Consider the following 24,821-nt stretch of genomic DNA (forward strand, 5'->3'; position numbering starts at 1 on the left):
TGTGTGAAGCTGTGTGGGTGAAGCTTAAGTTGCAGTGGAGACCCAAGGAATTTGGAAATGCCAGGAAAGTGGAGCATCAGCCAAGGAAAGCCACAGGCAGCAATGAAGAACCTGCAATGAAGAGAGGATATGTAGGCTGCAAACAGCATGTCACAGGGACAGGGACAGGGCCACCCAAGTCATGTGGAGCTCACATCATGCCACAGTCTGCTTCTGATGCTGGATATGGAGCTATATGATTTAATGTTTTCTCTGCTGGGTTTTGGTCTTGCTTTGGTCCCATTCCTCCTTCTATGCCCCATTCCTCCCTTTTAGAATGAGACTGTTTGCTGTATGCCATTGATTCTTGAAAACAGTTAATTTGGTTTTGGTTCTACAGGTGCTCAAACTAAGAGTTTGCCTTGGGTCTCAGAAGAGACTTTGTACTTGGACTTTTGAACAGTGTTGAAACTGCTATGACTATGAGGACTTTTGGAGAGAGAATGAATGCATTTTGCATTATGAGACAGACATGAGCCTTTTGGGGACCAAGGAGTTTAAGGAGATGTTTGAGTGTCAAGTTGAAAAGGTGTGGATTTGTAATGATTAATCTTGATTTTCAACTTAATTGGATTGAGAAGAACTGAGGAGTTTAGTAAAATATACCTCTGTGTCTACAAAGACCTTTACAGAGAGGATTAACTAAGGGGGAGACCCACCGTGAATGTAGGTGGCACCACCCCATAGAGGGGGCTTAGTTGAAATAAAAGTGGAAAAAAGGAGCAAGCTCACTAGCACAGGGATGTTCTGTCATGGCTTACTGGCCATCAGAATGTGAACTTCTCTGCTCTTCCATGCCCTCCCCACCATCATGGACAGAAACCTCTGAAATGTGAGCCAAAATAAACCCTCTGCTCTTTAAAAAGAAAAGGAGTGAAAGAAAATGTCATAGTAACCTAACTGGGTCCTAAAACAAGGTAAATATCTCTTGAACCAAAAATGGAACAGAAAACGAAATGATGGAATATGGCTCTGCTGGGCCTTGGTCTGAAGCAGGCAAGGGCAGCCTCCTCTGATGGTGAAGGTCTCTAAGTGAGCTCAGTCAAGAAGTAACCTTGCTGTTTTTAACTTTTTGTAGCATCTGTGGCTCAACACAGATACTCAACACTTAGGAAGTAAGAGAGGTTTATTTTGGCCCACAGTTCTTGAGGTTGAAGTCTAAGATTGGGTGGGTCCACTTGTTTAAGTCCCTGGTGAGGATGGCCCATCATGATGGAGAATGTATCAGGGTAAGATGTCACATCTTGAGCCAGGAAACAGAAAGGGGAACAGTCTGGAGTACTACATTCCCTTTTAAGGCCATGCCCCCATTGAAATAAGCACCTCCAGTAAGGCCTCACCTCTTAAAGGTCCATAGCATCTTCCAGTACTGCTGCTCTGGGGACCAAGCCTTTTCATATGGACCTTTGTGGGCCACTCACCCAAACCATACCAGCATCTTAGCCTACAGATTTATAAGAAACCATGAGTTTTTGGCAAAGAGTGGGGACACAATCAAAACCCAAATAGTCTACAGATATTCCATAGGTTGGAGGTCCTAAAAAGACACTGTAAGACCTGGCTCACAGGACACATGTGAAGGCACTTAGTCAAAGTGGGAGGAGACAAAGGTTAAATAAATAAATATGCCACCCTACCAGTGTTCCATAATACACACACACACACACACACACACACACACAGAGCATGCTAAGAAAAGAAGTTAACTAAATCATCAATAATCATATCATCAATATATTCCAGATTAATTTTATAGAATAGGGATTTTAAATTTGCTTAAGTGCTTTAAGTTACAGATGTAAAAAAATTTTTGACAGAATATTTAAGAAAAGGAAGAAATAAAAATACAGAGCTGAGCCAGGCTCAGTGGTTCATGTCTATAATCCTAGCTATTAGTGAAGAGGCGACTGGCAGGAGTGTGGTTTGTTGCCATTTTGGGCAAAAAAGTTCACAAGACCCTATTTTGACCAATAAAAAGCTAGGTGTGGACAAGTGTGTGCCTGACATTCCAGCTACATGGGAAACATAACTAGGAAGACTGTAGCCCAGGCATAAACGCGAGACCCTGCTCAAAAAATATCTAAAATCAAAAAGGGCTGGAGACTTGGTTCAAGTGGTGGAGTGCTTGCCTGGCAAGCACAAGGCCCTGGGTTCAAACCCAGCATCACTAATAAAAAAGAAAAAGACAGCACTGTATGTGCTAGCAAACTTGTTTGGAAAGAAAAATGTTGTATATTGTGTGTGTGTGAAACAGATTTGATCCTTTTTTCCTGAGTCTCCTTCACTTTATAGTCATGATTGTACCTTTAAAAAAAACTATATTATTTTTGCGTCTTTAAAAACATTTGCATGTCTTTAAACATTTTTATGTCTTTAAAAAATGTTTAAAATGTGACCTACACACAGAACATTGCAAATGGTTAAAAATAAAGTATTATGAAAATATTACAACTTAAAAGAATTCATTTCACAGTGTTTTACTTGGTCTTTGACTTAATTGGAATACTTTTAGGAGGATACTTCATTTGTGTTTGTAATAGTCTTTGAAGCACTTGGAAATAAATTTCTGCCTAATTCATTAAAATTTTCTATGACAAAAAAAGAAAGAAGACAAAAAAAGGGATAGTAAATGGAAAACAGAAAACATGATAGAAATGAGTCCAAGAATATTAAAATCACAATAAATGTAAGTGGATTATTTTTGCCAATTAAAATATTTACTGTATAACATATGAGATTAATTTTTTAAGTAAGCTGTAAAAGGAAGAATCCTTAATAATCATGTCTGAGAATGTAAATTGGCACTATTTGTCAATATCTAGCATACACACACACACACACATAATCCTATAATCCTAGATGAATATGTATATAAAAAGAGATACATATATACAACATTTGATTACATTATGGTAGAGAAAAATTAAAAGCTAGTTCAATGTCCATTAATGGAATGCATGCATGAGTTGTTACATAGTCATACCATATAATACTACCAGCAACTGAGAAGTATAAGTTCAAACAGTAGATGATAACATAGATATTTCTTTAAAAGTCATGGTAAGAGAAATGAACAAATTAAAGAGATAGATCAGCCTAATCTTATTTATATTTTATTCTGAAACACGATAAATAATAGTACACATTATTTATAGTTAAATATATATGTAGTGATTGTATAAAAGTATAAAGGGGAAATAGTAAATCAGATTCAAGATCATAGATTCCTCTGGGAAGAAAGGAGGGGGATGAGTGTCAGCAAAATATACACAGAGGACCTTAACTCTATCTAATATTTAGTTCATGTTTTCAAATATACGTAGCAAAATGGCAAAATATAGTGGTGTAATAAAGTGAGTGGTAGATGCTTGGGTGTTTATTACAGTCTATACTTTTCATATATTAGAAATATTTCTTAATTTTAAATTGTGCACTTGATTTATTTAAATATAAAACACAGTGGAAAAGGCTTGTAATTGGAGAGAAAGTAATTAGCTAAAAGACTGGGTGAGTGGCTGTAATGGAGAAATCCAAGAAGAAAAGTAAGAAAGTCACGATTTTCACCTGTCGTTCTAGACACATGAATGACCACTTCACCAACCTCTACCCACAACTGATCAAGAAGCAGCTCATCATGGACAAAGTGAAAGACTTTATAGAGTATGTATGGGAGCTTTACTCTTCTGGTGTTTATTAAGTCTGCAAATTTCTTTTTCTGTCTCTTTAGCAGGACTCTGTAGAGTTGCTCTCATAGTAGGGTATAGCATTTTTCAGTAATGACATGAAAACTGGTTGATACAACATGTCCTTTAACTTCAGCTCTTTCAAAGGTCAAGGTGGATAAGCTAAGACAGTAGAAGACACCAGCAGGATAAAGCAGGCAAATTAAATCCCCAACCCCTTCCACATGGCTGCTCCTCTCCTTCTTGTAGGGGGTCCCTTTTATTCCCTCTGAAGGTGGCACGGTGACTAATACCAGCTGGTGTTAGCTAATATCTAAAGTTATTTTCTTTTTTGAGACAAAGTCTCACTATGTAGGGCTGGCCTTAAACTCAAGATTCTCCTGTCTCAGCCTCCCTAGTGCTGAGATTACAGGCATGTACCACCACGCCTGCTGCTAAAGTCATAATTATTAACACTGTCTGAGAATATATCCATTTTAATAGTTTTCTAAAGACTAAATTTTTAATATGACTAAATTTGTGGGATGAGGGACCATGTATGGTGATACATGCCTGTAATCTCAGCGATGCAGCAGGCAGAGGTAGGAGGATCACAGTTGGAGACAAGCCCCAGACAAAAGAGATATCTTACCTAAAAAATAAATTGAAACAAAAAAAGGTGGGGTTGTGGTTCAAGTGGTAGAGAGCTTGCCTGGCAAGCACAAGACCTTGATTTCATACCCTAGTACCTCCAGAAAAAAAAAAAAATTGTGGATGACAAGAAATAATTTGGGGGAAGGAAAGGATCTTTGTTTGGCCGTGCTAATCATATACTAAGCAACCTCTTCATGAAATTCTAAAAATCCTACCAAGCACCAGCTAAAAAAAATCACAAAACTAGATCCCATGAGACATGAACTTGTATTGTTCTAAGTAGCTTTCTGTATGCAAAGTCATAACTAATCATCCCATATAAAGTATAGAGAACAGAATGAAGGGAGAAGAAAAGGCCTGTTAAAAATAAGTCTTTTTTTGAGACGTATGCTAGGACACACGCGTTGAGGCACTAAATAACAACTGACATGACAGGAATATAAATTAAACCCCCTTGTCCTTAGGTGGTTTTTTTTCCTAACCTATTGTTTAACTTCTACATACAAAAGTAAAGTTAAGTTGGGCGGCTGGTGGCTCACACCTGTAATCCTGGCTACTCAGGAGACAGAGATCAGGAGGATTGCCGTTCAAAGCCAGCTCCAGCAAATAGTTCTCAAGACTCTTATCTCAAAAAAACCCATCACAAAAAAGGACTGGTGAATAACTCAAGTGATAGAGCATCTTCCTACCAAGTATGAGGCCCTGAGTTCAAACCCCAGTACCACCAAAAAGCAAAAAAAAGTAAAATTAGTGAGCTTGTCTTTGTTGACTTACTGAGATATTATGATTTTATAGAAGATAACATTTGAATGGTTTGTGTTTGACTTTCTTAGGACTTGGTATCACACATAGACTGCGATCACATTTGTGTTTTGGTTCTAGATAGAGCCCAAAAAAAGCTATAAAAGACGATTCATAGTCCTAGGAATAAATTAAATTTCATTTAAGGTTTGCTCTGAAATCTTTTGAGTGACTGGCATGTTATAAGATCTGGGATTTTAATTATACTAGCATAAGTGTCTGAGTGTATATATATATATATATATATATATATATATATAATCTCTAAGTGGCTGGTTTGATTTAACTTTGGATGAGCAGTGTTTGAGACCTGCAAATCTGATATCTCCTCCAGGAAGCAAGAGCAGTGGACCCGGAAGAACATCAAAGACTACAAGGATGACCCATTTTGGAGACACACTGGCTACATCATAGCACAGATGGACGGGCTGTATGCAGGAGCAATGAAGAGGGCCATGGCAGAAGGGACAAAAGTAAGATGTTTAAGAAGTACTGAGAATTTATATGACAAGAATATTGAATTTTTTTGAGGTACTGGAGTTTTGGACTCAGGGCCTTATGTTTGCTAGACAGGTGCTCTACCACTTGAGCCACTCAGCCAGTCCTTCTTGCATTTGTTATTTTTGAAATAGGGTCTCACCTTATTCCTTGGGCTAGCTTGGACCACAATTCTCCTATTTATGCTTCCCCCAGTAGCTGGGATGACAGGTGTGTACCACTATTTGCAGCCATTGGTTGAGATGGGGTCTCGGGAACTCCCCACCCCCAATCCCTATTCCCACCCACCCCCCCAGCCTTGAACCATGATCCTCCTGCTCTCTGCCTCTCAAGTAGCTAGGATTACAGGCTTGAACCACTGCGCCTGGCCTTGAAAATGGTTTTGAAAGTAACATTCCAATTTAGTGGCATATCAAATGAGGACTAGAGCATACATTCCTTGCAGACAAGCATTGTTATATCCGTTATATTGTAGCAACTAACTCACCTTACACAAGCTCAAAACCTGTTTCTGTGTTCATAAATCTTTCATAATATTATGCTCATGATGAAGTTTAAAAGTCTGGTATGAACATAACTGGCTTTTAAACTAACCCAACAGAGGTGTTAGTGCTTTAAACCACAAGCTCATTAAGCCAAAATGTCCAAGTGTGCCAGCTTTGTTTTCCACAGACTACCACATCCACGTAGACACAGATGCACACTAACACATGTGCATTCATTTTGGGGTGAAACTGTACCAAGTCTTTGAGGTGTCATTTGATACACTTCTAAAAATCATCCTGAGTAATTTGTTTCCTAGGGGCAATATGTTTATATATGTATGAGTATATGTGTGTGTATACATGTGTATGTGTGTATACATACATACATGGATACAAAAATGCATACATACATAGGGCAAAATATGCAAAAAGTTCATAGACATATGATATACACAATTCCTAATCATATGAATTCAGCCTTGCTCTTAAGATTAGAAATGCAAATTAAAGCCATACTTTTATTTTTTTCACCAGTTTGGCAAGAATTCCAAAGTATGAAAGTATCCCCATTGGCAAGGCCATAGAAAAAAGATGCTCTCCTAAAACACTGGAGAGAGTACACAGTAGTATATCCACTCTGAACAGGAACTTCAGCACTTTGTGCCAAAATCATGTGCTCATTTCCCTTTTGAGCCAGGGATCCCACTTCCAGTATTATCACAGAGGTACACTGGCAAAGATCCAATATGGCAGATGTGCTAGCCTACTAACTGAGGATAATTTATATTAGCAAAAGACTGAAAGTAGTCAAGTACTTAGAGGACTAGCTGAATGAATGATGTAGTTCTAATGAGCAATAAGTGGAGTCCAGGTGTGGGGATGTAGGCCTGTAATCCCAGCTACATGGGAAGCAGAGATCAAGAGCATTGCTATTTGAGGCAAGCCCAGGCAAAAAAGTTAGCCCCCATCTCAAAAAACAATCCAGGCATGGTGGTACACAGCTGTACTCTCAGCTTTGTGGGAGGCACTGATAGGAGAACCTCAGTCCTAGGCCAGCCCAGGCAAAAATGCAAGACCCTATATGAAAAGCATCTAAGTAAAAAGGGCTGGGAGTGTGGCTCAGTGGTAGAATGCCTATCTTCCACTATTATTTGTATGGGTTGTTTTTTAGTATTTATATGAAATTTTTTTAAACTCTGGAGATATACAAAAGAAGTCAGTAAAAATGGTAAACTAGAGAAAGAATGGGAACAAAACAAATGGAGGACAAAAAGAGGCAGCACAGCCTAGCATGGTTCTGATTGCAAGTACCCTCAGAACTTAGAGAGCTGAGGCAGGTGGGCCATGAGTTCAAAGCCAGCCTGACCCCATCTAAATAAAAGAAAGAAAAGAAAAAGGAGAAGGAGACATTCAACTGAAGACCTTACTATGATTTCTTACATCTTAAATAACAAATGTATTACTTATTCAAAAACACAAAACCAAGGGAATGTTTAATAAATTAATTATTGGGTTGGGATTTTTGCTTTTGTTTTTGTTTTTGGTGAAAGTGACATTTCTCTCTCCACCATCTCTACTAACAACTGATTTGTGCATAGATGCATTGGGCTATTCTGGTTAATTAAATAAGGCAGTACTCTCCAGGTAGTACCAAGTTTCTGTGCAAATATCACCTGACAGTTGCTTCAAGGTTAATGATATTCTGTTAGTCCTATATTAAGCACACAAAATCAGAAGCGTCTTAGTTAAAATTTTTGCTGATGTGATTTGTCCCACAGAGAACATTTACGAATGTCTTGAGGAGACACTTTTAGTCGATGGGTGTGTGTTAGTTCACGCCTGTAATCCCAGCTACTACTGAGGCAGAGGTAGGATGATCCTAGTCTGATGTCAGCCAAGGCAAAAGCACAAGACCCTGACTGGAAAACAAAAAAGAGGACTGGGGCCATGGTTCAAGTGGTAGAGCACTTGCCTAGCAAGCATGAGGCCCCGACTTCAATCCACAGTAGAGCCGAAAAAAACCTGGAAGGATGCTATGGCTATTTAGCGGTGGAAGGCAGATAAGCTACAGTGCACAGCCTTCCAAAAGAAAGAATCATCTGTCCCAACATGTCAATAGTGCCAAGACTGAGAAGCCTGGCCATAGAGGAATGCAAACAGAAAGCTGTTTTATTCCCTAAGAAGCCATGTTCAAAATCAAAATATGCTAAGGCATCTCTTATAATGCCATAAAATCATTTCTGAAGTCATAGTAAATCCAACACATCTGTTCTATTAGAGACCCTTCCCAAGTGAGTGATTTAATGCAACTTGAGCAAGAGATCCAGAAAATGGCCTGTGTCACAATTCAACACTAAATGCAGTCTGTGTCCTTCCCCAGCCCATAACCATGTTCCAGATTCAGTTCCTGAATGCTGTTGGAGATCTCCTGGATCTCATTCCTTCTCTCTCTCCCACCAAAAACCCCAGCATGAAGGTTTTTAAGAGATGGGACATGGGACACTGTTCTGCTCTTATTAAGGTAAGCTATTCAGCAGTGCCTCTTTCTCCTGCTCCACATAGACCTTTTCTCCATGTCACCCAAGTACTGCCACATCCCATCGCCCTGGCTGGAGCTATGTAGCAACTCATGGGGTCCTCTACAGTAGAAGTTGGAGGTACAGAATGTAACCTGTTTCTTCCACCATTCCTCCTATACTATATGTGTCCCCCACTCCCAACATTCCATTTTGCATGTTAGAAGAAGAGACATTAAAGGTTAATGTTTAACTCTTTGGCATGTATTCCAATAATAGAGAGAGCAATACAGTTACCTGATTGACAACGTTGTAGTCAGTTATCTGTGTGCCTGTCTGTGATTCTGCCTACAGGTCCTTCCTGGATTTGAGAACATCTTTTTTGCTCACTCAAGCTGGTATACGTATGCAGCCATGCTCAGGGTATATAAGCACTGGGACTTCAACATCAAGGACAAAGACACCAGCAGTAGTCGCCTCTCTTTCAGCAGTTACCCAGGTAAATAAATTTAGAGGGACACCCAAGAGCTTTCTTCAAGCAACACCCCGGTGATTCAAGGCTAACCAAAGGGAACAATAAATAATAAATGCCTTGTGGCTAAAAGGGCATTCTGATTTTCAGAGTGCCTTTTGAAGAAATAGAGCCTTAATCCTTTTAATAGATAATACAAGTAGGTTAATAGATTTGCCAAGTAGAAGATGCTTTGTAAATGTAAACTATAGGCATCTAAATTCACTTCAACAAATGGCAACTGAGCACTTAGGAACTACAAGACACCAGGTTCTGCACTCAGGACAGATCCTGCTCTCACATCTCCCTGAGGATCTGTGCTCTGTTTCTCTCATTCATTGCAAAATCCACAGTACTTAACCAAGCGTGTGGCATCTAGTACTCGGTAGAGTTTTGTTAAATGAATGAATGAATGACTGTGTAGACTTATAATCCTTACATTATAGTCAGGAGGTCAAGAAAAATACGATACAGGTAAAAGTAATAATGTTACTGAATAGTGTATATTCTACAAAAGTGTAACAAATGTTACCAGTATTCCAAAGAGAGAAAGATTCCATCTGATTGTTGGGGAAGGGAAAGAGGTTGACATTTGAGATGGGTAGTGATGATGGCTAGACGTAGTACAGGGAGAGATGGATGGGAGGACAGTCTTTATAGAAGAGGGGCTACAGACTCCTTTCTCTAAAGGAGGCAGACAGAGGATGTAAGTGAATAAAGAGGAGCGGATGTAAGAAAACAAGGTGGAAACCATTGAAGCAAACATGACCCACTGAAGAAGACGTCTGCGTAGCCCCCACTGACTGTCATCCAGGAACATGGAGACTGGTATTTCCAGATCCTCCAACTTCTTGAGATAGGAAAACAGATTTTAAATCCAAAACTCACCATGTAAATCTAACAAGGATGTCTGCTAGCTGGAATTGCCCTCTCAATTGCAGGCTTGCAATCTCCCCAGGAACCATTATTAGCAGAGACAAGGAGACACACTTAACACCTAACAGTCCACTGTGGAGGCGGTTTGGAGAATTTTGACCTTTAGTGATGTATCTATAACTTACAATGTGGTTATACCAACCTCCTGTCTTATCTGGTTCTCTTTGTGAGAGTGACTGTTTTTTCCTGATTTATTCCACTTTATATGAATTCTGACCAGAGGCATAACCCAGGATTTCCATCCTTGAAACATGATCCTTCCTTTGAGACCTCTTTGATTTTTATCTTTGCATAATTTAATTTAACATTGAAGGGGACTACAGACTCCTCTCTGTTAGGCTGTACTTTGCTTCTTTTTTGTTCTGTGACACTGACATTTAAGGACAGCAAGAGACTGAGGCCAGTCAAATATTCTTATATGATAAAATACAACACTCAGATGTTCCTGCACTGCTGAAATCTCTATGAGTATGGTGTTCTCTATTACAGTCCTGGAGGGCGTAGTGATGGAGGAGAATATGGGAGAGTTTCCTATGAAATTTATGACCCTGTTAACATTTCCATATATAGTCTTCAAGAACAGCCAGGTGCTGGTGCTCATGCTTGTAATTCTAGCTGCTCAGGAGGTGAGATCAGGAGGATCACAGTTAAAAGCCGGCCCGGGTAAATAGTTTGCAAGAAAGACCCTATCTCAAAAATGCCTAACACAAAGCAGGGCTGGCAGAGTGGCTCAAGTGGTAGAGTGTCTACTTAGCAAGTGTGAGATCTAAATTCAAACCCCAGTACCACCAAAAATAAAAAAAAAAAAAAACAGTCAGTCATGGTGGCTTATGCCTTTTACCCTAGTTTTTGGGGAGGAAGAAATTCAGAGGATCATGGCTCAACACCACCAGGGCAAAAGTTAGCAAGACCCCATCTCAACCAGTAAAAAGCTGGGTGTGGAGGTAAACACCTGTCATCCCAGCTATGAGGGAAGCATAAATAGGAGGACTGTGGTCCAGGCCAGCCTGGGCATAAATGTGAGAACCTGTTTGAAAAATACCTACAGCAAAAAGGGCTGGGGGTATGATCCCAATGTAGAGTACCTGCCTAGCAAGCTCAAGCCTCTGAATTCAAGTCCCAGTACCTCCAAAAAAATAAAAATAAAAAAAAAAGAACAGGTAGATAACATGGATAAATAATATAGAGAGCTTTTTAGAACAATTGAAATTGCAAGAGAACAAAAGACATTTTATCCCCCGGTGTTCTTACAGGAGCTGGAGAACTATGTGATTTATATATTCTCTCAAATAGATAGCTTTCTTTCTCAACAAAAAACACAGCATGTGAAGCCTGACTGATGTTGCAAACTGGTTGATTAAGAAATCTGCCATGCTGGATTCATCCAGTGGCCATGGAAGTAAGCTCCCTTGAAGCTCACACTAGGTGCTCTGCTGAGCCTGAACAAAGTTGGGTGATTTGTTTTCTTTTCTGTGGTGCAGGTTGAGTGGGATAGAGTAGAATGTTATTTTTGTATCAAACAGGATGAGGTCTGAAACACTTCAGGATCTGGGCAAGAGTATTAAGAATTTCTGAGTTAACACCCAGTGCTAGTGACTCACACTTGTTATTCTAGCTGCCTGGGAGGCTGAGATCAGGAAGATCAAGGTTCAAGGCTAGCTGGGCAAATAGTTCACAAGAGCCCATCTCTAAAATAACCAGAGCAAAATGAAGTAGAGACTACTCAAGCAGTAGAACACCTGCTTTGCAAGTACAAAGCCTTGAGTTCAAATCAGTCTCACAAGAAAAAGAAAAAAAATTCTGAGTCAACAGTTGAATTTGCTAACAGGATATGTTAGGTATTCCCCACCCCCACACACAGGTAACTATGTGAGGTGATGCATATGTTAATTAGCTTGGCTGTGGTAATCATTTCACAATGTGTATCAGAATATTATGTTGTAACCCTTCAATATACACAATTTTTTATATATTAATTATACCACAATAAAGCTGGAAAAAGAATGGAAATGAAGTTATTAGGAGATAAGCAAATATTTTGTGTTAAGAGAACAATTGTTATATTTACATTAAAATTATACAAAAAAGCAGTTTTTAAAAAGAGGATTAAGGCTATAGTTCAAGTGATAAAGGCCTCCAAGGCCTGGAGTTCAAATCCTGGTACCACCAAAAAAAAATTCCTGAATCAGAACATACCAACTTATAAAACATTCATGACCTGCTTGATGTGCTTATTTAAATTGACAACTAAGATGGTACAGCTGCCATCACACTGACATTCAGGTAGTTATAAGATTTCGTATGTTCTAGCCATATTGTGCTCTCCTGGCATATTTTTTAAAGCAGCCATCAAGATGAGTCCCATGAAAAACACCAGAACGTCTAATGGGTGCTGCATACCTCTAAATCCCCAGGAAGGATCATGAGTTTGAGGCCAGCCTGGGCTGCATAGAGAGACTCTGTCTTGGAAAGAAAAAAACCAAACCAAAACAAAACAAAACAAAAAACCACTATAACTTCAAGACAGACATACTTTTTTTTGAGTTATCTAACAGTAAAGACAACAAAGCATGACATCTGTTAAATAGTACCTCACCATATGAAGTCCTGCTGCTTTAACATGGTGAGCCTCAGTTTTCTCAATCTAAAATGAGATTAATGCTTACTTCATGAAGTTGCAAATACTATATAATTTATTTATTCACCAACAATTTTCAGTTAAATTGTACTGGGCAAAGGATTTATGACAGAGAGCAAGAAAGATACAATCCCTCCTCACAAAATTTGCATTCCTGTGAGAAAGTCAAGTAAAAAACAATGACATGTTGCAACACTAGGGGGCAGCGTGGAGAGTCTGTTCCAACTGCTCACAAAGTGAGTTGAGCAGCCTGTTCATATAGCCAGAAAGGCAAGTGGGGGAGGGCAGGGTTTGTCTGCATCAGTCACAACAGTCCTCTCATGTTTGTGTCAAACATGGTATGCTCATTATGCAAATGAAAGACTGTGTTTGGACCAATCACAGCTCTTCTGATGGGCTGAATTGCCCTGCCTCCCTGACCTAGGTGGAAACTGACCTGGGTGGAAGAGGTAGTTATAGCCATTGGTTTTCTGTTGAGCCAAAGTACCTTGCAAAAGGGTGCTTCCAAAGGCTTATCAGTAACAGTGCCTTAACCATATTTGACAAAAAAAAAAAAAAAAAATTAAAAAACTTTCAAAAGGGTGTTTACAAAAAAAGCCAGTAACAATAAAATGTGATTTGTGTAAGACTCAAATCACCATAATGTTTTACAAATGGTTGGTCAGTGGATAGAAGATTGGTCTCCATCTTCAAGAAGAAAACAAAATGTTGAAAACAATCTCTAAATTACTGTAGCACATCACAGTGTTCCGTGTGCTGCCTGCCCTAACCAGAATCCTTAACAGATAATAACCAAAGAACTGTCAGAGTCAAGTTTGGTGGCACACATTTGTAATCCCAGCTTCCAGGGACTAAGGCAGGAGGCTTGCAAATTCAAGGCCAGTCTGCTACATAGTGAGACCCTGCCTCAAAAAGCAAAAACAAGAACAATAAAAATTCTCTGAAAAATACTTGCAAAATTGTAGTCCAGCATAGAAGAAGAGAAGGAGCAACAGAGATCCTTTATACTATACTCATCAGTATTACAGAAGAATTCGCTGCCTCCAGTACACCCAAACCAACGCCAGCCTCATGCTGTGTTCACCAGAGCCACAGTTAACTCCGTAAAAATGGAGATGGAGGCTTATGTCTTCTATAGCCTTGTTGGAAGTTGGGCAAAACAAGACCACAACTGTTCACAACCGTTCTTGTGAGAAACAGAAAGCTTCTAGAACAAGTTTGTCCAAGGGTCAATTCCTCAAAGGTTTCCAGTGTCTTGGGCAAATATTTACTTGCAGGACAACTGCCTGTTATAAACAACTTGATTAAAAAGTTTATTATAGGGCTTGAAGTGTGGCTCAAGTGATAGAGTGTCTGCCTAGCGAGCATGAAGCCCTAAGTTCAAACCCTAGTACCACCAAAAAAAAAAAAAAGTTTATTACAAAATTCCTGGACCAATATTAGGTATAGTAATTTATCAATGAAGATTTAGAATAGTGAGCAGAGAAAGCTACTAATATATTTATCTCGATCTACTGTCACATGACAAATTCTATATAGTGCCCATGTACCACTTATTATTTATTACCAAATACATTGTTTCTTACTAATTTCCTGTCTCTCCTTGCCATGAGAAAAAAAGTTAGCAATGTTGTTACTCACAAAACCCTCACTCTAGCCGGACTGCCGGACTGGAGGTGTGGCTCACATGGTAGAGTGCCTGCTTTGCAAGCAAAAAGACCTGAGTTCAAACCTCAGACCTACCAAAAAAAAAAAAAAACCCTCACTCTTTGGGAGGTGCTAGGGTTTTGAACTCAGAGCCTTGAGCTTGCTAGGCTGGCACTCTACCACTTAAGCCACGCCTCCAGCCCCAAGAGCCTTCACTCTTCAGAACCTATTTGTGAAGCATAGACCTTGCCTCTGCAGTTCTCCAGCACCATTTCTTACGGACTGTGCATTCGAGCAAGTGGCCTCTAATGACTGTCTCATGATGCTTTGTGAACGATGACCACACGCCAGTCGTTCCAAGAGTGCTGCGAAAAATGTGCATGATGGTTCGTTTTCTAACTACTGAGGTTACTTTCAGAATTCTACAGTGAAAGCATAGATCAGCATGTTTGCCAACGACATCTTGTCTGACAGTCTGTACGCTGCAATTACTGCCTTCCTAGAATGAGATTTTTTTCCATGCTCACCACTTCCCCACCTTCCACTTGCCACCACCAGTGGGTGACATAGGTAAGATGCCTGTGGGCAGAACTGGAAAAGTTGTCCCAGTTGTACTAGGAAAATTCATCCATTTTTAAGACTGACCAATTAGAGCAGGAAGTCACCTCATCACCTGAAGGTAAAGCCTCCGAAGGCTTGGGCCCAGGCTTCCTGGAGGAAGGCTCACAGAGTGAAGTTCTCTGTCACCTCCCTCAGGAGCAGTAGAAGGGGAGGGAGTGACACTGCACTGAGAACAGACAAAGAAAAAGAAGAAAACCCATGTGGAGCCCACCACCTACATGCTAGAGCCCAAGGGCAAGAAGTGACTGTCACTAGCCTAGTGCCCTGAGCATGTGCTCTGTCTGACGTAAGAGCTACTTCAGGTCATCATGTTACCGCTGTCTGAAAGCTTGGTCATGCACCAGCCAGCCAAAAATAACACTGAGGCCAAGTCTTGGGCTCTCTCCCAGAACTACACTGTAGGCTTGAGTCCCAGAGCAACTTCTGCTGCTTGGGTAGCAGGAAAGTACCCCCAGGACAGGAGCTAGGGGGCAAGGGCCCGTGTAGGTGCTTTTTTGTGCCAGAGAGGTTGATTTAGGTAGTGCTGCCATCCCCACCAGTCTTAGTTCCAGAAGGGGATGTAAGTTGCTGGTGAAGTGGCTCAAAGGGTAGAGCACCTGCCTAGCAAGTGTGAGGCCCTGAGTTCAAACCCCAATATCACCAAAGTAAAAGTTTATTTGGGCTCACAGTTTTGGAGTCCAAGGGCATGACATTAGTACAACAGCACTACACGCGGTGAACAGCTGTGGTGAGTGTGTCTTCAGCTGTTATTCTCAAGTCAGGAGCAGAGATAAGAGGAGGACAGGACCAGGCTTGTTCTTCTTGTAACAACCTTCTCGTGAGAACTACTGAGTGGTCCCACAAGAACTAAGGGTTTTCCCTCAAAGACCCAAAGAATTCCTGCTAGACCCAAAGGTTCCACTACCTCCCATCAAGGTCACCATACAGAACAAGCCATCAGTGCCGGACCATCCACACTGAAATCATTGAAAATGATTTTGAGGCTTTTCCCAACTGCTCAATGCTTGTCCATATGTATTAGATATCTATTGCTATATAATGACTTACCCTAAAAATTAGTGGCTTAAAACAATGACAATCTGCAGTCTGGATGGGTCTTTACTGCACTGTGTCTGGGGCCTCAGTGAAAAGACTCAAAGACCCAATGAGGGGCTGAGGGCTGAGATTGCTATCGTTTATCAGGACACTCACTTAAGGTGAGGCTGCCAAATTATTCTTCCTCACCTGAGCTTCTCAGAATTGCTTAAGTGTTCTTACGACTAGGTGCCCAGCTTCCACTGGACCAAGTAAGCCCAAAGAACAAGCCAGTAAAAAGTCTATTATGACCTAGTCTCAGAATTCACATGCTGTCACTTCCACCAAATTCTATTCAGGAGAAGTAAGTTATTATGACCAGCCCAATCTAAAGGGGAAAAAGTTAGGACTCACCATTTTTGTTTTGTTTTGTTTTGTATTTTTGAGACAGGGTCTCATCAAGTAGCCCAGGCTGGCCTTGAACTTTTAATCCTCCTGCCTCAACCTCCTGAGGCCTTACATATAACACCACATCCAGTTTCCTTAAGTGTTTAAAAGAATTCACCAGTGAAGCCATCTGGACAGAGTTTTTGTTCTTAATTAGAAATTTAGTTTCTTTCATTGATACACCATCTACTTTTCTAATTCTTGAATCGTTTTGAAAATGTGTGTCTTTCAAGAAATTTGTCCAGTTCTTCTAAGTTTTATGTGTAGTTATTTATAAAATTTTTCTTGACCTCTTTTTTTTTTTTTGGAGGGGGCAGGCGGTGCTGGGGTTTGAACTCAGGGCCTTATACTTGCTGAGCAGGTGCTCTACCACTTAAGCCACTCTGCCTGACCTTTTTTGCAGTAGGCATTTTCAAGATAGGGTCTCATGAAAAATTTGTCCAGGCTGGCTTTGAGCCACAGTCCTCCCAAATCTCTGCCTTCTGAGTAGCATGAACCACCAGTGCCTGACTTTTTCTTGGTTAAAGCCCCTTTATCAAATTCATGACATTATGTCCCCATCCTTTTTTTTTTTTTTTGATCTGCCTGTCTTGAACAGTATTAATTTTATTGATAATTTCTAAAAAAGATTTTGGTCCTGTTGATTTATTTCTGATTATCCATTTTTCTTCTTCATTATTTCCATTTTTGTCATTGTCTTCTATTTTGCATTTAATTTGCAGTTATTTCTAGTTTAATGTAGAAGCTTAGATAATTGATTTTGATCTTTCTATTAAGAGCAAATAAAGATATAAATTTAACAGTCTTTAATTTTGGATGGGAGTGTTTGGCCCATTTATATTTAATGTAAATATTACACATTTGAATTTAGGTCCCCCATTTGTATTTCGTCTGTTTTGTTTCTCTATTCCTCTTTTCCTATCTTCTTTTGTGTTAAATATTTTATTAACTGTGTTATTAAAAAATTCTACATTTTAAGACATCAGTTGGCTTTCTAGCTATACTTCTTTGCATTGTTTTGTTGCTTGCTTTCTCAGAGATTTAACCTGTAACCCATCACAATTTGCATAAGGTTAATATTTAATTATGCCTACTAAAAATGTGTTTAAAAGTTTGGTAGTACTGGGATACCACAAGCATTCTACAGCCTGAACCACACCTCCAGTACTTTTTGCTCTGTTTATTTTGGAGATAGGTTCTCACTTTTTGCACAGGCCAGCTTGGACCACGATCCCCCTATTTTTTGTTTTTCATTCTTTTTGGGAAGACAGACATGCACCAGCACACTCAGCTTTTCTCTGTTGAGGTGGGGTCTCACAAACTTTTATTGCACAGGCTGACCTGAGACCACAGTCCTTTCAATCTCAGCCTCCCACATACCTTGAGATGAAAGGTATGTGCCACTACACCCAGCTATTTGTTAAGATGGGGTCTCATGAACTTTCTGCTTGAAGTGGTCTCAAACTGATCCTCCTGATCTTAGCCTCTCGAGTAGCTAGAATTATAGCCATGAGCCAGCAATGACCAGCTAAAAATAGAGGAATCTTGTCGTGGAATAAACCTATTTACTTTGGGTTTATTCTGCATAGGATTTGTTGACCTTACAGGATTTATAAATTAATATTTTTCATTAAATCTAAGGGTGTTTCAGCAGTTACAACTTCAAATATTGTTTTTTACTTCCTTTCTCCTCTCCCTCTGGGATTCCAATCAATTATCTGTCAAATGCTAAAGATTTTCTCACAGGCAGGTCAGTTTTAGGCTTTGTTCAGTTTTTTCTCTCTATTCTTCAGATTGGGTGATTTCTATTTATCTTTGAGTTAGCTGATTCTTCTGCTATCTCAAATTTACTTTTGAACCATACAGTGAATATTTTTCATTTCAGTTATTATACTTTTCAAGTCTAGAGTGTTCTCTCTCTCTCTCTCTCTCTCTCTCTCTCTCTCTCTCTCTCTCTCCCTCTCTCTCTCTCTGTCTCTTTCTCTCTCTCTGCTTGATAACACTAGCTGCCATACTTCCCTTTTTAAAGGAAGTCTTATGTCTTTGTCAGTTAAATTTAAGGCTGGGGGAGTGGCTCAAGTGGTAGAGCGCCTGTCTAGCAAGTGTGAAGCCATGAGTTCAAACTCCAGTGCTTCCAAAATATAAATAAATAAATACTTTAAAAATTCAATTTTAGGCTACTTAGAGTTTCTGATAGTTTTTAAGCCATGGATCATGCTTTCCTGTTTCCTTTAGTATCTAGTAATTTTGGTTTGAAATTTGAACATAAAGTGATTTTGGATTTTGGCTTTTTGAAAACTATTTTTTTTAATAGTAGGCAGTTACCGCTCTTGTACTCAAACTTTGAAATGTGTCTCCATCACAATGTGCAGCAGCCTCCAAGGTCTCTGCTCAGTGTTTTTTACTTACAAAGGAAAATTCCTCACTTCTTTCTGTTTTCCCCTGGGCTCCCTGGCATCTCTCTCACTCATGCATAGTGAATAGTTAACCACAGAGTTGGGCAGAGTTTATATTCAAGTTTTGGGTCTCTGCTCTTCTATGGGGGTCTTACTTCCAAATTTCCCCCACAAATTTCCAACTGTTTTGCAGCACTGAACTTTTGCATCTTCCATTTCCAACAAATTATGGCTAGCTTTCCACCACTAGAGTTGGGGATGGGAGATTTATTAGTTTGTTAAGACTGCCTTAACAAAGTTCTATAGATTGGGTAGTTTTATAGAACTTTATTTTCCCATCATTCTAGAAGCTGAAGGTCCAAGATCAAGGTTGGTTTGGTTTGTCCTGAGGCCTGTCTTGGACTTGCAGATGGCTGCTGTCTTGCGGTGTCCTTACATGGTCCTTCAGCTGGGTGCATCTCCCTGACATCTCTTCCTCTTATAAGGACCTTAGTCTTATCGGATTAAGGCTGATTCATATGACCTCAGTTAACTTTAGTTTCCTGTTTCAAGACCCTATCTCTAAACACAGGCACATGCTAAGGCACTAGGAGTTAGAACTTCTATGTTTGAATTTTGGGTACCGCATCTCAGTGAGATCAGGGTGGGGAATGCACTAAAGTAATGAAGACTCATATTCATTCTCCACCAGTAATGCCCCAGTGTCCAGTACCGCCCTGATTTGGGTCATCATCTTGTACCTTTCAATAATTGTTTTAAATAATTTAACAGTTTTGTTTTTCATAATTGTCATTTGTGAAGGAAATGACTCAATTTAATCATGCTGCCATTATTGGAATATTCACCCTTGGTATGAGTTTTCTTATTACTTCTTAATACATATTGCCCTAGTGCTTTCTATATTAAGAAGAAATAGCACAAGAGCTCCTTTTAGACACTTCACTAAACTTCAGGTTAAGTTACCCTCCTTTGAGTACCTCAGAAACCCTGTGCATCATTTCTTTAGGCCACATGTCCAGTGTCTGTGTCTTTGTTGCCAGGGCCAGGACAGAGCCTTGCATATTGCAATCATTGACTAAATATTTATGGAAGGAAAGAGAAACAGATGGACAAAAATAAGGAGTGCCTTATACCATTTTGTGCTGCTGTAACAAAATATCTGAGACTGGGAATCTTATAAAAAAGAGGTTTATTCAGCTCACAGTTCTGGAAGTCTAACAGTATGGCCCAGCATTGGTTTCTTGTGAGTGTCTCATAGTGGATGGCATTACATGGCAGGAGTATGTGTGAGAAAGAGGTCATATGGTGAAGGAAAAAACAAAGAAAAGCCAAACTTTCTCGTCCTTTCACAACCCATTCTTGTGTGAATTAACTCACTCCAGTGAGCCCTTACCCATGCCACAAGACCAGTATTAATCTCTTTGCAAGAGTAGTTGTGATCCAATCAACCTCCTACAAGGTCCTAACTCTTGAAAGTCCCACCACTGCATCATATTACAAAGGGGACCCAGCTTCCAATAGGTGAACATTTGGGGGCAAATTGTAGAAGTAGGGTGGGGAGTTGACAGGAAGGAGATAGGCAGACAAAATATGGGTGACCCACTGTGATGTGGACATGGTGAGGGTTATAAGGAAGAAAAAGGGGAGATAAAGAAAAAGGGAGGAGACGGACTACCTAAAAGATCAGAGCTTCTACTGTGACTTCAGTGTTTTCTAGTCACGTACCCACGATTACATATCCTTGATTGGAAAACAAGAGTCAACTATGTCCACGAACTATTAACAAAGCATTTCAAATGCAAACATGTATGTTCAGCCAAGGAATTATATCTTTTTTTTTTAAACTGTTTCACTATGTGGCCCAGACTGGCCTTGAACTCATGATCCTCCTCCCTCAGCTTCCTGAGTGCTGGCATTATAGGTGAGGAACTGTATCCTAATGCTGATCCTTTATAGCCACTCTGATGATAAATGATGTGAATAGACTTGTCTATCTTTACGGGAATTAGGCAGCACTCGGGTTTTTAATAAATTAGTATAAATTTATTTGTTGCTCAACTTCTTATCAAATAAAAGGAAAACAAAAATCTTTAATATTTGTTTATTTTCTACTATGTGTCTGACTTGTGATTGACACTGTCTTAAACATTTGGTATGTATTATATCATTTAGCTTTCATGCAAAAAGTGTATATCATTTTCATTCTTCAAAGAAAGAGGTTCAAAGAAATTAAATAGGTCACGTAAATAGGTCAAGGCTACCCAACTCAGCAGCTGAGGACTGTGTTCACACACATATCTACTACAGATACTCATTTCTTTTCAGAAATGGTTCAGTGTGCATTTAAGTTAAATGTAAAAGAGCCAGGAGCTCAAAGGACCTCCTGCCAAGCCAGGTGGGTGGTGCTCTTTCGGGAACAAAAGTTGGAACTTATTCAAAGTGTTTTTAATTGAGGATTCCAGTAATGACATGCTTGTGAGGCTGAGCTTCAAGCTTAATTATCTAAGTGATTTTCTCTTGCATGCACATAGTGTGTTTCACCAAGCATGTGTGTGTTTTTTGCATCGTGTCCAGGTATGCTGTCTACACACACACACACACACACACACATGAATATCGAACCTGCTAAAAGTGCAGATGCCACAGTGTCATCCATAGACATTCTTATTTCTTATTCCCAAGCTGGGTATTTGTAACAAGCACCAATATGATTCTAGCAGACTGGGTCTTGATCCCATCTTTGAGACTATGGCAGCCCTGTGGTCCAGGTAGTAAAAACTTTGCTCCAACTTTTCTGATTTGAAGATCATGTACTTGAAAGAAGGAACACACAAAGATGAAAGAACAGGCTACAAGCCCAGGAAAATTTAATCACATCTTTATAGCTCAGAAGTTAATTTCCAGATTACTTTCCTAGGTTATAAAATTATCTATTTAAAAGTGTACAATGTAAACATTTTAATGTACTTTAATTATTTTTAACAATTTCATTTTACCTCTTTGATCTTAGAGACTTTGGTTATAAATGGGAAATAGATATATAATAACTAATGAGTGAGTGTGAACCAGAATTCACATTCTCTACTTTGGAAAACTAGAACGAAGGGAAGGAAACAAATTGTAGTAGAGCTAGTCACATATTCCGAAGGCTCACAGATAAGTTTCAAAGCACTTCCTTTCTGCCTTTAGTGTCTTTCTTTTGCAGTTTACATCCCCTTTGGCACCATCACAGGACAATGATGTCTTTTGTCAAGTCATAGCTGTCTTAAGCATCTTTTGCCAGGAAGCAAAAAGGAAGCTTCCTCTCTTCTGTTTTTTCCAGAAATCCCACCTCATTTTCCACACTTTCCTTGATTAACTGGTCGTATGGTTTCTGCATCTTCACCTTGTCTAAACATGCAACTCCTCATGACTCAGTCTTGTTCCTGATGCACTGTGTCATAGAGTGTACTGAATAAGTATCGTCTTTCTTTGTGCAACTACATACCTGCCCCCATCACATCTGTCAGGTGTGCATATAGAGTTCAGAGTCAGTCTTGGGTTTATTCCTGACATGCTTTTATTAGCTTTGAATGGTTTAAATGGCTCATCTAAGCTCTCATTGTGAAGATCAAGTGATAGCATCTACTCTTCAAAAGCAAGGTATCCAGTAACAGTAAACATTAGTCACCACTCTCTGCTTTTCCTGCCTTAGATTTCACAACTGTTTATTGAACATCTACTGTGTGTCAAATCCTTTTCTTTGTGCTGAAGTGAACAAGCACCAGTTAACAAGAAAGAAAAATTCCTCCATTGACGGAGCTCACATGCTGTGGTATTAAGAAAAAAAGAGGATAAATAAGTAACATTATTGAAATTAAGGGTTTTTTTGTTTTGTTTTATTCGTGGTACTGAGGTTTGAACTGAGGGCTTTGCACTTAGCTAGGCAAATGCTTTACTATTTGAGCCACACCTCTAGCCCTTTTTGCTCTGGTTATTTTGGAGATAGGGTCTTGCTTTTTGCCCAGGCTGGTCTGGACCACACAATCTTCCTATTTTAAGCATTTCATTGTTGCTAGAATGACAGGTGCATGTCACCATGCCCAAGTTTTTTCCACTGATTTGGGGTCTCACAAACTTTCTAACTCCAGCTGGCCCAGAACTGTGCTCCTCCTGATCTCAGTCTTCCAAGTAGCTAGGACTATAGATGTGAGCCACCAGTGCCTGACTTAAAATAATTTATTTTTGAAGAAAAATACAGAGGATTGATTAAGTGCAAACATACTTTCTTTATATTTAAAAACTTTAAGAGACATACTCATTCCTTTATGAAGACACTCAGACTTCACAATAAAGGCAGAATACTGCACGAACAACCTCACTACTTCAAGATTAAGCAAAAATGTGTTCTTTGACTACTTGCTTGGTTGAAGAATAACCAGCAGAAGGAGGAGAAGTTGATTGTCAACAATTAGGATTTTGGCAGGCAAGGAAGCAAATGTCATCTATAAGGGGTGGGGAAGGCTAAAACCATTGTGGAGTCCAAAAAATAAAGGGCTGAGTTATACTGTGTCCTGAAATGGCAGGGAGCCCACAGGCTTCCTTTTTTTGAAATGAGTTAGCAGAATGTTTTCCTGCTGCAGACAGAAACCTTAGAGCCAGGGTCTGATGGAGACTCAGCGGGGGTAGGGGATGGGGGTGGGGGGGGGGCACCTGGGCACTAGCCTTTTGTAAAAGCTCCTGATGAAATTCTGACAGTCTCTGGGCTGCACAGAATTGTACAGCATTGGGCATATGACAGATGTTTAATTTGCTGACTGACTGTCAGACTGGCTTAAAGAAATCAGACAGTAAGGGCAGTGCAGTACTTTCCACAATTCCCAGAGATGATACTGTCCCTCCTCAGCAGCAGAAAGAGGCTGAGCAAAAAGGCTAAGTATGATACAAAGTTGTCACTTTAACAAAAAGGAGGAAATGTGAGTTCCCAACATGTCACATCCATCTGTGTTAAAATGAAATGATAACAAGACAACCAAAGCAAAATGTTCTGTAGAATTGAATTGCTATTACTGTATTAGTTAGCAACGGCTGCATAGAAAAATAGCCCCACAACTTTGACTGGAAGCAATAAATGATTGTTACTGCTTTTTGAGTTCACAGATCAGCTGAGTGGTTTTTTTGTAAGCATCTCAGTGGGGCATATTCGTGCATCCGTGTTTGATTGTGGGTTGGTAGGCAGCTCTGCTGACCTTGGGTGAACTCTCTCATATGTTTAGGGTTGGCTGAGGTGTCTGGGGGGGGGGGTCCTTCAACAGAGTCTTCCATCTTAGAAACCAGGCTAGGCTAGGCTTGTTTACAAGACAATGCAGGGTTACAAGAGTCAGCAGATTCCCCAAGGCCTTGACTCAGAACTGGCAGATTGTGTTACCTGAGCAAATTCCAAATCTAGCCCAGATTTGAGAGTTGAGGAAAATGACAACACTTCTTTTTTTTTTTTCCCCTTTTTTTAAGAGGTACTGGGGTTTGAACTCAGGTCCTTGAGCTTGTGGGGCAAGCACTGTACCACTTGAACCACTTCCTTAGCCCCCAACGTTATGGCAAAGTCACATTGCAGAGAATATGGACAGAGGGAGCCAGGAAGAAATACAGTCATGACCCCATGAGGGTCCTGAGTTGTACAGTAGTCTCCCTTGTCCATGGGAGGTATATTCCAAAATCCCCAGTGGATGCTTGAATCCGCAGATAATATTGAACCCCATACTTACTCTGGTTGGTTGGCTGTTTGTTTTTGTTTTTTGGTGTTACTGGTGTTTGAACCCAGGGCCTTCTGTTTGTTAAGCAAGTGCACTGCCACTTGAGCCACACCTCTAGCCCTATCACATATAACTATGATACGGTTTAATTTATCATAAATAATGATAAAGTTTTAATGTAAATTAGGCTCAGTAAGAGATTAACAATACTATTAATTAGAAAA

The 24,821-nt window shown here is 39.8% G+C and overlaps 1 protein-coding gene across 2 annotated transcripts in view; it reads left to right on the top strand.

Moving 5' to 3' along the window:
- Plbd1 (phospholipase B domain containing 1) overlaps positions 1–24,821 on the top strand; it is a 57,708-nt gene that overhangs the window by 20,080 nt on the left and 12,807 nt on the right. For both annotated transcript variants that reach the window (XM_020180228.2, XM_074076017.1), the window contains exons 3-6: positions 3,616–3,699; positions 5,491–5,629; positions 8,520–8,660; positions 9,010–9,154. In XM_020180228.2, coding sequence (XP_020035817.1) covers positions 3,616–3,699; positions 5,491–5,629; positions 8,520–8,660; positions 9,010–9,154 — 509 coding nt within the window. The remainder of the gene's footprint in view (positions 1–3,615; positions 3,700–5,490; positions 5,630–8,519; positions 8,661–9,009; positions 9,155–24,821) is intronic.

This window comes from Castor canadensis, chromosome 6, assembly GCF_047511655.1.
Source record: "Castor canadensis chromosome 6, mCasCan1.hap1v2, whole genome shotgun sequence".
NCBI classification, from domain to species: Eukaryota; Metazoa; Chordata; class Mammalia; order Rodentia; family Castoridae; genus Castor; species Castor canadensis.